At 32.3% G+C, this 14993-nt stretch overlaps 1 protein-coding gene across 1 annotated transcript; it reads left to right on the top strand.

Moving 5' to 3' along the window:
• The first annotated feature begins 8566 nt into the window (after positions 1 to 8566).
• Positions 8567 to 9023, top strand: LOC125872053 (uncharacterized). The gene is made up of 3 exons (XM_049552721.1): positions 8567 to 8730; positions 8772 to 8881; positions 8989 to 9023. Exons 1-3 carry the CDS (start codon positions 8567 to 8569, stop codon positions 9021 to 9023), a joined length of 309 nt encoding a protein of 102 aa, XP_049408678.1.
• The last annotated feature ends 5970 nt before the right edge of the window (positions 9024 to 14993 follow it).

The raw sequence follows: 14993 nt of genomic DNA, 5'->3' as shown, positions 1-14993 counted from the left end.
AGACCTCCTAAGATTCAGGATTTTATTCTTAGACCTCTTCATGATCTTGAAAGCCTTTTAGATAAAAAGTTTTCAGAATTTGGTGCAAGTGCGAAATCGATAAGTCTCGCTGAAGATTTTGCAGATGAAATGGAATCCACTTTCGATTTCAAGACACAAGTGGAAATGGAAGTTAATAAACTTCATGGTTATCCAAAGAAGAATAGTGGTAATACGTATGCTAGAAAACCTAGTATGCAAACTTACTATTATCCCAGACCAACTCCTCAAGATATTTTAATAGAGAAAAGAGATTGGAATCAAACTAACACCTCTTATAGTGGAATCGAGATTTATGAATGGAATCTCGATGGTTTGACTGATAGACAGTTAACTATTTTAGTTCATAGGATGCTTATGTATGATCATTTGTAAGAGCGTTAATAACACTGACAGGACTATTTGCAAAATGATTATTGCAGGTTTTACGGGTCAATTAAGAGGTTGGTGGGATAATTATATGACCCTTGATGCAAAGGCAGCAGTCATAAATGCTAAGGCTACAGCCGAAGGAGTTGATAACCTAAGATTTGCTTTACTTAAAAATAGAGAAGACGTTGTTTATACTATAGTCTTGACCATCCTAGAACATTTTAGTGGTAGATTTACCAATCAATATGAATCCATTAGATCTTTACTAAATGGTCGTAGATATAGACATTTAGGTGAGTTTAGATGGTATAAAGACACTTATTTAAGTCGGGTAATGAAACTTCCCGAAAATGGCTTAGAATTCTGGAAAACCAAATTTATTGATGGTTTACCTTCATTATTTGAAAAAAGAGTGAAAAAGACACTTAGAGATCCACAAGGAATTATTCCCTGTAGTAATTTTACCTATGGAAACCTTATTGGGGCATGTACGCAAGAAGACATAAATTTGTGCAATGAGTTAAAACTCTCAAGACAGCTAAAGATGGATAAGCTTAGAGAAAAGTCTCAATTGAGAGATTTTTGCACTCAGTTCGGTTTACGAGATGCTTCTAAAGGTACCAACCGAAATACTTCTAAATCAGAATTTTATAGATCTCATCATAAGAAAAGAAGATCTAGGAGAAAGACTAGAGAAGAAAGAGATGAGTGTAGGGCTCATCGTAAATCTCATAGATTTACCAAGAATAGGTCATGGTGAGATCTTGATAAGATTAAGTGTTATAAATATGGAAAATTTGGGCATATAGCTCCAAATTGTAGGCTAGAAAAGCTTAAGACTCAAGAACTTGATGATGATATTCAAGAGAAGATTTATAGTTTTCTATATACTTTTGGTTCCGAATCAAATTATGATGATTCTGAAGCAAGTTATGCAACAGAGGATGAGCAACCTGAGTCTTCTAAGGTTTATCAAGATTCGAATGATGCTTGCAAATGTCATGGTGATATTTGACATTGCGAACATGATGAATTCTACAAGATGCAATCTCAGTTCGAAGACATGAATATGTTCACTATCACTGCAGACAATGTGATAGAACTTCTAAAAGAAGATACCGATAATACTCTTCGTGAAAAGATCATTCAATTGGCTGCTAGTAAAACTAGCTCTTCAACTAGTATTCCAGTGTTAAAAAGGTTAAAGATGAATTTAATTATTCTGCTCCTTACTCCTTGTCTAAAGTTCATAATAGACTCTCTTCTAAACAAATCATGGTTATTCGTGATACCTCTTTTGATGATTTAAAAGGAGAAATTGAACATTTGAAGGAAGAAATTAAATTTCTTAAACAAATCATATTATTTATGATCACCGTCTTACTCAGATTGAGTCTGCTAATAGCGAAGGAAAAAATAAGGTTGATGAATCTACTGCTGAAGAAAATACTCTTGCCAACACTTTTAATATTGATCCGAAACAAAATATGTTTTTAGGAATGATGCAAATTATTACAGCTCATAAATGGTATGTTAAATGTACTATATTAATTGATAATATTTTTTCTATAACTAACATTGCTATGATTGATAGTGGCGCTGATGTGAGTTGCATTCTAGAAGGTCTAGTACCTACGAAATATTTTGCAAAAACAACTCATATGGTTAAATGTGGATCTGGTCATGCTTTAGATATAAAGTATAAATTATCTAATACTCGTATTTGCCAGAATAAAGTTTGTATTCCTCACTTTTTTTCTTAGTAAAAAATCAGTTATACCCTCCTATTATTCTAGGAACTCCTTTTATAAATGCAATTTATCCTTTTACTAATATAAATGCTAAAGGATTTTCTGCTACTTATAAAAATCAAGATATTAGTTATACTTTTATCACCGAGCCTATTTCTAGAGATATTAATGCTCTAATTGAAATGAAACAAAAGCATGTTGATTATTTACAACTTGAGATATTTAGTATGAATATATTCGATACTTTAAAATATGCTAAAGTACAGGAAGAGATTAAACTCATTTCTGAAAAAATGGCCATTGGTATTTGTGCTGATCATCCCAGTGCCTTTTGGAATCGGAAAAAGCATATTGTAACTCTTCCATATGAAGATGATTTCTCTGAGGAAAAAATATCCCTACCAAATCACGTCCTTGTCAGATGAATACCGAATTGGTTGAATTCTGCAAAAAGAAAATTGATAATTTATTACAAAAAGGTTTGATAAAGCCTTCCAAATCACCATGGTCGTGTACTGCTTTTTATGTTAATAACGCAGCAGAAAAAGAATGAGGTGTTCCCAGGTTAGTTATAAATTATAAACCCTTGAATAAATTTTTAAAATGGATTAGATATCCTATTCCAAATAAAAGACATTTATTAACCAGATTATATGATGCTAATATCTTTCCAAAATTTGATTTAAAATCTGGATATTGGCAAATCCAAATATTTATAGACTATTCATATAGAACGGCATTTAATGTTCCGTTTGGATAGTACGAATGGAATGTAATGCCTTTTGGGTTAAAAAATTTTCCCTCAGAATTTCAAAAGATAATGAATGATATTTTTAATCTCTATTTGGATTTTATCATAGTTTATATTGATGATATTTTGGTATACTCAAAGACTCTTGAAATGCATATTAAGTATTTAGACATTTTTAAGAAAATAGTTATTCAAAATGGTTTGATCATATCTAAACCTAAAATGAGTCTTTTTCAAATAAAAGTTAGATTTTTGGGTCATTTGATTTGTCAAGGAAAAATGACTCCTACTCAGCGATCTATTGAATTCGCATCGAAATTCCCTGATGTTATTACAGATAAGACGCAATTGCAGCGATTTCTAGGAAGTCTAAACTACATTTCCCCATTCTACAAGAATTTGTCTCGAGATTTAGCTTCGTTATATGACGGGCTAAAAAAGGATCATAAGAAGCCTTGGGCTAATGGTCTTGTAAAGACTATTAAAGAAAGAGTTAAATCTTTACATTGTTTAACCCTTGTTAATCCTGCTTGGCCAAAGATTGTAGAGACGAAAGCGTCTAATATTGGGTATGGAGGTATACTGAAACAAATTAATCTGCATGATAAAAATGAATATCTTATTTGATTTCATTCAGGAAAATAGAGCGATGCTCAGAAAAAATATGCGACGGTAGCTCATGAAATGTTAACTATCGTTAAGTGCGTATTAAAATTTCAAGATGATTTTTATAATAAAAAATTCTTGATAAAAATTGATGCTCAGTCAGTCAAGTATATGTTTGGTAAATATTTTAAACATGATGCGTCTAAGTTAATATTTGCTAGGTGGCAGGCATAGTTTGCCCCTTTTGATTTCGAAATTCATTATAAAAAGGGAAGTGATAATTCCCTCCCAGACTTCTTATCAAGAGAATATCTTTCTTCTGATGGATTTTCTTGACATCTTTCCTGATAAAGATTTGATTACGATTTTGAAGGCAGTTCCTCTTAATAGAGATTTAAAGGAACTTATATTATGGAGAATTATAGACGGAATGGTGATAGATATCGTTAATGATTACATGATTGAACAAGAGCTTTATGAAAGATTTTATTGTAATGAAGTTTATAACCTCTTGAATGATTAAAAATATAACCTGTTGAATGATTAAAACTAAATGTTATGTTTGCAGGATGGATCCTCCTTGGATAACCAAGGCTAGAGGAAAAGGCAGTTATACTCGCGGAAGGGGAAGATCATCCCCAAGTTCATCAAGATCATCATACGTATCTTCACCATCTAGTACTCCAATTATACAAAAAAGAGGAATGAGTTTATACAACTTAAACTCTAGAGCACAAGAAAAAGTTTCATCATCAATAAATCTGGAAGATATTCTAGAAAGTGATCCATTATATGCTAAACTACAGGAGTTTCTAACTCAAAAGCAAGGTGATTCTTTTGCTTCAATCGCCAAAGAAGAAGTTGATGATATCAAAACATATGAAGAGAAATGATATTTCTCTTAGAAAACTCTGACATATCGAGAAAAGAAGAACCTTGGAAGATATTCCAGAGGTATTTAGTTAATGGGCTTTATTTTCCGGGTGAGTCATACAAAACTCGAAAATATTATGAGACTCTGCTGATAATCACAAGTGTTGAATTTCAACATTTTTCAGGATATAATACAATTGGGAATGTTTACAACTTCTCTAAAATAATTATAAAACACGTTATTCATATTGAAGATTGGGGTATTTCCTCAATGACTGAAAGACAATTCAGTCTGAACAAAGTCATGGTAAGCTTTACCTATTGGGATTATATTCAGGCATTTAATAAAGTCCTCTGTTATAACAATGAGAGGCATAAACATACTTGGTTTATAAAAGTATGTGCCAAGATATTTGCTAACCCTATACCAAATTATGTACTTTACTTTTTATTAATTTTCCTTCTATATTATTATTGAATACGCCCTTCATTTGTTGTTTTAGGTAATATTATTGAAGACTTATTTGTAATTGTTGCATTTTGTTACTCATTACATACATGTTTCTTTAGAATTTTAGTCATTCTAACATATCTATAAAAATTCACATGGAACACACATGCGAAGCACATGTCTAGAAACTAGTATATATATATATATATCCAACTCGGAAAGAAAATTGATCAACTTTTAGGAAAAAAGATAATCTCAAATTAAGTAGGTCTCAATTGGTTAGAGACTCGTATTGATAACGTGTTGTAAAATAAGAGGAAAATACAAGAATACTAAACGAGAAAGAAAGACAAATGGTTATGAAAAGTATAAAGTAGAGAATCTTATTTAATTTCTTCAAGTGTGTATTTCACAAGGGGAGTTTGGAACCTAAATAAGCCACAAAAAGATAAAAGTGACCAAAATAAGTCACTACTCTAGTTAGTAACTAAAATAGGCTTAGTGAAAGAAAATATTCCGTTTTATGCATTATTCCAAACGTTTTCCATTAGTCTCATAACGTGTATATTTTAATATATAACGAAACTATTTTTTACACCTTGTAAAATGGAACTATTTCTTACACTTTGTAAAGTGTAAGTTTTTCTTACACTTTGTAAAGTGAAACTTTTTCTTACACTTTATAAAGTGGAAGAAAATCTTACACTTTATAAAAAGTTAATTTACCTTTTCACTTTCTTCTTCTCCCCTTTCGCTTTCATGGCTTCCAAACGTTTTTTCACTTTGAAGATTAACATTTGATGGTCCCAATCCGACAATTGAAGAGACCCCACACTAAAAGATCAAAAAGTTGAAAGATTGGAGTAGCACAACCCGACAACACAACAATCCGACACTACAAATTATATAAAATAGGTATTTTTTTCCATCTCATATTTTCATTACTTTAAAATGATGTTGTAATTTGTTCAAAATTTCAACAAGTCTTATACAATGTGCATTCAATTACTAAATATTGAGTTAGAAAAAAAGAGTCTTTAATTCGAAAGAAACAAAAGGAATTACACTGTTGGATTGGTATTGCAAAAATAGTATTTCGCTACTGCAGAATTACACCTTTCCATCTCATGTTTTTTATATTTAATAATTGAGAGTCCTTACAGCTACATCATGTAGAGTCCGGAACCTAAATAAGGTCATTATATTCTTTCCAAGCTATATCATAATGTCTTAAATTGACTATATGTTTTTTCCCATGGAAAATATTCCATAAAGATTGATAATGGCAGCAAATAGGGAGAGACTAAAAAGGAACCACCTATTAGAACAATTGAGGGATGAAGAATGAGATATTGAAGCTAAGATAACACCTTGAAACACAAAATAATAGTTTGCAAGTTGAAAAATAGTATTTTGAAGATGTTGAAGTCGTTATTTGTATTTGTCAACAAGTTTTTCCATGCTTCTAGCATAGATTGCCTTCTTGCATTATTGTCAATTGTATTTGGTGCTTGTCTTTGAGCTTGATTAGTAGCTACTCTTGCATTTCTTCCCCTAGCAATATGATCCATTGTGTTGAAATGAAAAAAAAAATTGTATTGAAATGAAGTGTTATATCATATAGTATATATATAGCAGGGAGACTAGTATTTTTGGTCCCTCAATATATATACATAGTAGGGAGATTAGTACTTTTGGTCCCTCAATATTTCATAAATTTAAATTTTGATCCTTGCGATATATGACTCAACATATTTAACCTTTGATCCTTTTAGGTTGGAAATATGTTATACTCAGATTTTTTTTAGAGGTACCAGGGTTAAAGTCTGCGTAAATTATATTCTTATACTCAATATGTTGTTGTTGTATTAACCTAAAATATGAAATAATAAATATAAGTTTAACATAACACATTGATAACTGAATGGTGAAGTGGTTAATAATTCTGAATCTTTTTTAATATTATAAACAAAGAGATCAAAATTTCACAATTACACATTTCAAGTAATTGAAAGATATTCTTAATCAATCAGCACTAAAATTGAAATTTATCAAATTTTAGGGATTCAATTCCTCTCCATGGGAAAAAAAACATATAGTCATCCCTCAATTGTTCCAATAGATGGCTCCATCTCTTTCTCTTTAGGTATATGTTTCTTTTGTCTTTTTTTTCTATTTTATTTTCTTGTGGTTGACTCAACAAATAACACATTGAATTGACTTGCTAAAGTTAGAGATTCTTTAACTCTCGTACAATTATTTGTTTGAAGATAGTTCACGATTTAATTTGTCAAGATATAATTATATTAAACGAATTAATAGAATTTTTCTTACAGTATATAATGGAACATGTTGTGAATCTTGGACCGATTGATCATACACTTCTTCTCTCTCAGCATGAGCATAAATCAGAATTGTTAATGAAAGGTGATATATCATTTAGTAGCCTTATGAGGACGGTGCGCATGAATGATGCCTGAAATTTATTTCGTTTGCACCACCTCATGGACGTGTTGAGAAGATCTTACGTAGGTTCAGACTGTATGATGTAGTTTGTGTGGGCAGGATTCAGTATGATTGTGCCCTTGTTACAACTATGGTTGAGCGTTGGAGGCCAGAGACTCATGCTTCCACTTACCTTTTAGTGAGGTCACGATTACATTGCAGAATGTGCAACTCTTGTTTGGTTAGTGTATCAATGGTGATGTTGTGTACATGCAGGATGTTGCACGAAGGATTCGTCCATGGCGTACTTTATTAGAGATACTCACAGGATGCGCCATAGCACCTACTGATATGGATTGTGCGAGTCAGGTGAGGATACATAGCATTACCGGCTACTTGCGAGATTAATTACAAGTAGATCCGATAGGAGATGCTACTCCAGTGGAGCGGGTTGAGAAGATTGCTAGACTTTACATGCTTGTTATATTAGGGGGGACATCTTATTTCCGAACACGTTGGGGAACCTTATTAGCTTACAATACTTGGCGTTCCTAGATCCCATCCACAACATAGGTAAGTACAGTTGGGGCAGTGCAGCGTTGTCCTACTTGTACCGTGCACTTTGTCGGGCATCTATCCGTATTGTGGTTGACATTTGCGGATTTATTCCTCTCCTTCAGGTAACTTTACTAAAGTTTTAAAATACATTCAAATACTAAGAATCTTTAACATTACACTGTACAAGAATATTTTTTCTATATTCAATTTTTAAAAGTATTTAAATTACATACAAATAATTTCTAAAATCTATTAAAAATATATATATGTAATTGTTAATTTTTTTTGTTAAATTATTTTGTTTATCACATTAAGGTTTGGTGTTAGGAGAGGATCTTGCATGTACAATCATCAGCTCCTCCGCCGCATGACGGTGACGCATTACTTTCATATGCTAGGCGTTGAACGCATGAAATTGATAGGGATACTGAGTCACATCATGTTCTTATCCTGATTAGAGACCAGCTAGACCGCATAATGGAGGATCAGGTGCATCTAATAATTTTTGCAACTCTTTACTAGTTTTTTTTAAAAAAATATAAAAATTATATATAAAAGTAAATCAATAATAATTTTATTTTTATACTAAGCGGTTAATGTTGATTTTATCTAATTGTTATATTTTAAAAATAGTTTCTATGGACACCGTATAATGAGATTTTACATACACTGCCTCGTTGTTGTACGGTCGATGAGCCTTTGTGGATGGCATGCGTGCCTATGCTTTGCCTAGAGATTGTTGAGGTGCACGCGCCTGATAGAGTGATGCGTCAATTTGGTTTTCCCCAACATGTACCTGTGATTCCTAGTTGGGGAACTAACCACCACGTGCATGATCAACGTAGGAGGCTTGGANCATTAAATTCTCGACTCCAAACTCACATGTGAGGCTCTAGTTTCACTCTATCATTTTCCGAGTCGTTACATTTCGTGATTGGGGTAATCGACATCAGAGTTTAGCGATTGAGGTAAATGATGGTACTAGCAGGACAGGGTATAGATTGTGGTACATGCAATATGGAAGGTTGCTTATAGGTAAGCTTGCATTAGAGGTTGATGTACTATCATGCTTTGTTCATTCCGCTGGTACTAGCATTGCAATGTCCAAAGGACTATTTAAGTTGCACAGTCTTGCATTACAGTGGCAGAGAGACACAACCTCAACTTCACATGGTGAAGAGTTATCTCAGATTGTTAGGGATACACTGCTTGAGGCCGGAATACAATTTAGAGAGCCATTTTTTGAGGGAGATCATTTGTTTGAACATGTACGTTCGAGAGGACCCATACGTGGACGTGTAGATGGACGAGGACGGGAACGTGAGGGGCACAAAGGTAGAGCACGAGGACGTGCTCTAGGACGTAGCACCGGTGGTATATCTATTCCTCCAGACATAGAGGTAGAGACGGGAGTAGAGGTCGATGATTTGCTTATCCATCGGTTTGGCACATCAGACATCATGAATTTATTAGATATGTCATTTGATCCTTATTCATGACCGTCTCGAGATGTGGAAGGACTCGAACGCTATGGATTAGCTATAGGTGTTGGAGATTATATACCTGATATGGCGGTAAGCATTAACAATTAAATATAAACTTAAAACATTAATAACTAATATAAATATTTCAAAATAAATAAATAAAAACTATTTATATATTTTTGTAGGACACATCTGGTACTGCCCATTGTGACATCAAAGATACTGCTTTTTATAACACTCAAGATTTTTTTGAAGGACTGCTTGATGATCTGATTGAGTCGCATGTTCGTATTATTTATGTATTTAATGCTTTGATTTTATATTAAATTAACTTTTAATTATTTTTTAGAGTCATACTACGGGGCCTTCATCCACCGTGGATGAGAGCCCCACGACGATCATAGAGGATGTCGTTTCGACATTTACTGAGGATCCCGATGTGACACAGGTTTATGTTATTTATTATTTATTTATTTTAAAATATTTATATTAGTTATTAAAGATTTGATTTTATATTAAATTAACTTTTAATTATTAGATTCATACTACGGGGCCTTCATCCACCGTGGAGGATATCGTTCCGACATTTACTGAGGATTCCAATGTGACACAGGTTTATGTTATTTATTGTTTATTTATTTTAAAATATTTATATTAGTTATTAATGTTTTTATTTTATATTAAATTAACTTTTAATTATTAGATTCATACTACGGGACCTTTATCCACCGTGGAGGATGTCATTTCGACATTTACTGAGGATCCCAATGTGACACAAGTTTACATTCTAATTCTCCACCAATTCCTTACCTGTCTTTTCTCATTCGCCTAGATTACCTAGATAAATAATTAATGTGTCATGCTATAACTATGCTTTCTTTTGCTTGGTATTTGTTTAAAATAGAAAATCAACGTTTTTTGACCTTTTCTGATTCCAGCCTTAACTCTTTACCCCCTCCTTTTTTCTTCCAAAAATGAAAAGCATAAGTAAATGAAAGAATTTCCTTCATCAAACTTTCAGTAGAAAAGTGTGAATCATATGCCCTATGTTCAACCCAATTGCTAAACTGAATTGAGTTTGATTTTATCCATTTTACGAGTTCAAGGAGCATCCATATGAAGTATTAGTTAATGATATAATTTTTGCACATCTGTAAAGATTTTGTTATGTTTTCACTTTGATTTTGTCGTTGATTTTGCAGACCACTTCGTCACCACTCTCATCTCCAGATGTTACTTTTATTATGCTAGGGGATAATATGCCTCAAACACTCGAAAGAAAAAAGATTGTTAAAAGAATTGTAAAGAATGTGAACATAAAGAATCTTCCGGCCTAGAAGAGGAAGAGGGATAATGAAGATGAGGATGGATATGCGAGACTTAGGCCGCGAGATATTCTACGAATTTCAAGAAAGTGTAGTGGAACATATTATTATTATTTTTGTGTATGTATTTTTTTTTAGGATGCATAGTATTATTATTTTAATTATATATAGTTATTATTTTTGTGTATGTATTTTTTTTTGAGGAAAAGTGAATGAAAAATTCATGTATGTTCATATTTTTGTATATACTGTTATTATTTTTGTGTATGTATTTTTTTTTTAAAGTTAATGAAAAAATATGACTCGAGGATGACCAAAAGTATGAATAAAAATTTGCATATAAAATGATACAGGAATAAATTAACACAGTTACACATCTTTCTTTAACTACTACCACCATATGATGCGTTTCGAGCTCGTGATGGACAATTGTGTCTATCATGGCCTATTTGTTTGCACGTTGAGCACTTGCGAGTGAGTGTACTTGCGGAAACCTCCATCTCATTATGTACACGAGTGGTTTTATTTACGCCCACTTTTCGTAAATATTTTTTATTTGCTATCATAATAAAGGGACTACGGGCCAAAACTTTTCACCGCCGAGTGGATTGAATTATTCGAAGTAGGTTTTTTTGTAGTTACGCATGCTGAATTCTGGTGCCATATGCTCCCATGCTTGATACCCAATTTGGTCAAATCCCTTTATTGCATGAGAACATGGAATGTGGTATGATTGTCATTTACCACATTGACATATTCCTTGCGATGCATTTACAATGTGCTTATTACCACCATAGCCATGATGCATATGTATCTGCACCTCAAATATGTTTTCCCTGTGTTGGTGATAGTTGATGAGTGTGTGACGCTGTGACTTTTTTCGATTTTCCTCAAAATCCTTGAATGGTTTAGGCATCCATGGTTGCTTTTGTTATACTAGCTGATTAACAAATTTTGATCTTGTAACATAACGGTTCACAATTTGATTGTAAGTGAGTCTTACCATTGTAGTAACTGGTAGGCCCCTGGTTGACTTAAGCAGACCATTGAATGACTCAGAACTGTTTGTTGTCAGCATGCCCCATCTCCTACCTCCATCTTTGTGCAATGTCCATTTGTCAAGATCGTTCTTCATTAACCACACATACACTTTCGCATTAATCTCCTTGATCATCTCCATTTTTTCCAAAAACTTCTTCTCCTGACAGTGATTTGCAGCTACCCATAAAAGGTTGTTCAAAGTGACATTTTTGAATTTTTTTAAAAAAATTGGCCTTCAAATGTCTTAAACAAAAATGATGAAACCCAAATGGGGCTTGTCAATTTGGAGAATTATACAGGGATTAGAGTATTTCGTGATGCCTATCTGATATCAATGCTACACCTCTACGACCCTTGACAATGTGCAAGTGTAAATGATCCAAAAATAAAGTCCATGTCTTCATGCTCTCATTCGTAACTATTGCAAATGCCAAAGGTAATATTGAGTTGTTACCATTCGTTGCAATCGCAATCAACAACTTGATATCATATTTTTCATAGACATGTGTTCCATCGATCGATATAATAGGACGATAAAACACAAACCCATCAATCTATGATTTAAAAGTCTAAAACACATAGTTGAATACATCTTTAATGACATCGACACGCCACTCTATTTTCCATTCAACTATTGTTCCAGGATTGAAGTGTTTCAAAGCTTCTCTGAACCTCGACAATTTGGCAAAAGAACCCTCCCAAGTACTATAGACTTTTTCAAAATTACGCTTGCGATCAAGATATGCTTTTCTTTTGCTTATCGAAATGCCATATGCTTTAAGAACGGTTGTTTGGCAGTCTTTGATGGGAAACCTAAAAAGTAAAAATAATATTAATTATCAAATAAAAAAATTAATATTTTCTTTTTAAAGAAAAATCATCTAAGGATAAAATAGTACCTTGGCGTTTTTTCTGTATCAGTACGGAGGATAAAAACAATCATCTCAATAGCCAAGTTGAAATGTCCATCGCGACACGTACCATATCACATGTATGTTCTTTAAAGTATCTTCCAACTTTTTTTTTTAGAAGGTAAAGTATCTTCCAACTTTCCACATGTTAGTATGTTTATCATTAAAAGAAGTCAGCCTAAATCGACATCCTTGTTCTATACACTTGCAAAACAAGTCTCCATGATTTCTTTGTCGATTTAATAACAGAGTACTCCCTTGCTATCTTTAAATGTAGAAGCTTAACTACTCTTTGCAAGTGATTCTTTGAATTGAATAACATGCCCTTTTCAATATAAATAACACCATTCATGAAATCTTGCGGTTCACACCACGTACGTTATGATGTATATTCATCATGTGTATCGCTAAAGATATCTGGACTATCTGGGAGATGATCAAGATAAGGAATTTCATGATTACAAAAAAGACTCATGGATATTGGTCTTGGTGACCGGTTGGGCATAAAAAAATCATCATCACTAGATGATGCCTCAAATGAAATATTATCTCCTGATTTCTCAGCATTAGGCAAATCATCACTATAACTACCTAAAGGTGAGCCGTAATTTGGAAGGTCACGATCATCGATATTCACAGGATCAATGGACTCATCTTGTGTGATATTTTCCCTATATGTGTAAAAAAATGTAAATATTTGCCTCATGCAATTAACTTACTTAAATAAAAAAATCACGTGCTGGACATACCGATAATCATTTGCATCAAAAGTAGGTGAGACATGAAAATTTGAGGATGTCCCAACATTTTTCGTCATTTCAAATTGTGAGGACTGACTAAAATAATTATCTAGTCCATAACTTGGAGCAATATTCCTCTCTTGCTGAGGTAAACCACTACAAAATATATAATAATAATAATAATAATAATAATAATAATAATAGGAATAATAAATAATATAAACTAATAAATAATTAACAAAATCAACAAATAATAGTCGAAATATAATTATTGAGCATTATCGGTTACTTTCATTGATAGTTCGTTCAAATCAAAATCATATCGACAGGTAAGAATATTTTGATAATGAGTCATGTTAGAAAAATCAGTAGATTGAGTTATTGGAAATCCATCAACGCTATTACGATTTTCTAATCGGAATGAACATCGACCGATAAAGGAGAAAATTGTTGACTAGTTTTAGGCTCCTTCCTAACATAGATTTCAAGTATTGTTAACTTGATTTGATCTATGTAGTCATTTGGAACCCTCAAAAAGTCGGTCAACGATTCGTCATTATAGATAATCCACTCTCCAAAATTTACTTGTCCTTGTGATAAAAATGAAGTAGGGTATTTTTCGACTATGATCAAATTATAATCAGTACTATTTATACCCATTCTTTTATAAATTGATGAAAGAAATTTATGATATTAGACATTAATTGAATATTTAGCATTGTGTTTGGGAGGACAATTATAATAAACGGTATTTTCGTCATGTATAATTTCGCCATCCCAATCAATCAAAACTCTAACTTTTAGTTTAGAAGACATCTTTTTGAGATTGAAATGAAGAAAAATATAAGACAAAAGATGTTGAAGGTGCTATGTTTGTTTGAACGTCCTTAAATGGAGCTTGAAGGAGTTTTCAGAATAAAAAAATTAAATACATAACGTAATAATTTTTTCCATTTTTATGATATGTCAAATCAATATAATTTTGACAAACACTGCAAAAGCTTCATAAAAAGATACAATTTAATGCAAAACGTGAAAAATATTCTTCTTTGTAAAACATAATTTTTTCTTCCACTTTATAAAGTGTAAGAAATAGTTCCACTTTACAAAGTGTAAGAAAAACTTACACTTTACAAAGTGTAAGAAATAGTTCCGTTTTACAAGGTGTAAAAAATAGTTCCGTTTTACAAGGTGTAAAAATAGTTTCGTTTTACAAGGTGTAAAAAATAGTTCCGTTATATATTAAAATATACACGTAGACTAACATAAAATGTTTGAAATATTGCATAAAACGGCATATTTACTTCCACTAAGCCTATTTTAGTTACTTAGTAGAATAATGACTTATTTTGATCACTTTATTTTTTTTGTGGCTTATTTCGATTCCGGACTCTCACAAGGGTGAAGACTACCCTTTTATAGAATATATATACAAGACATCCTTTTACAATATTTGATAAAAATATATTAGTACAATATTTAATTAATATAATAAATAAATATATTACGTTAGAGATAGATTAAGAGAACATCCACCGTTAAATGGATTTGTAACAATGACAATCCTTTGAGAGGGGTAATATTTTGCATGATTTTATCTCCTTTTTGCCCCTCTCTCGATTTGCTTATCCTACTCATCATTTTTT

Source organism: Solanum stenotomum, chromosome 8 (assembly GCF_019186545.1).
Source record: "Solanum stenotomum isolate F172 chromosome 8, ASM1918654v1, whole genome shotgun sequence".
NCBI lineage: Eukaryota > Viridiplantae > Streptophyta > Magnoliopsida > Solanales > Solanaceae > Solanum > Solanum stenotomum.
Note: the sequence above shows the minus strand (reverse complement) of the source record. Positions and strands in the feature narration are given on the sequence as shown.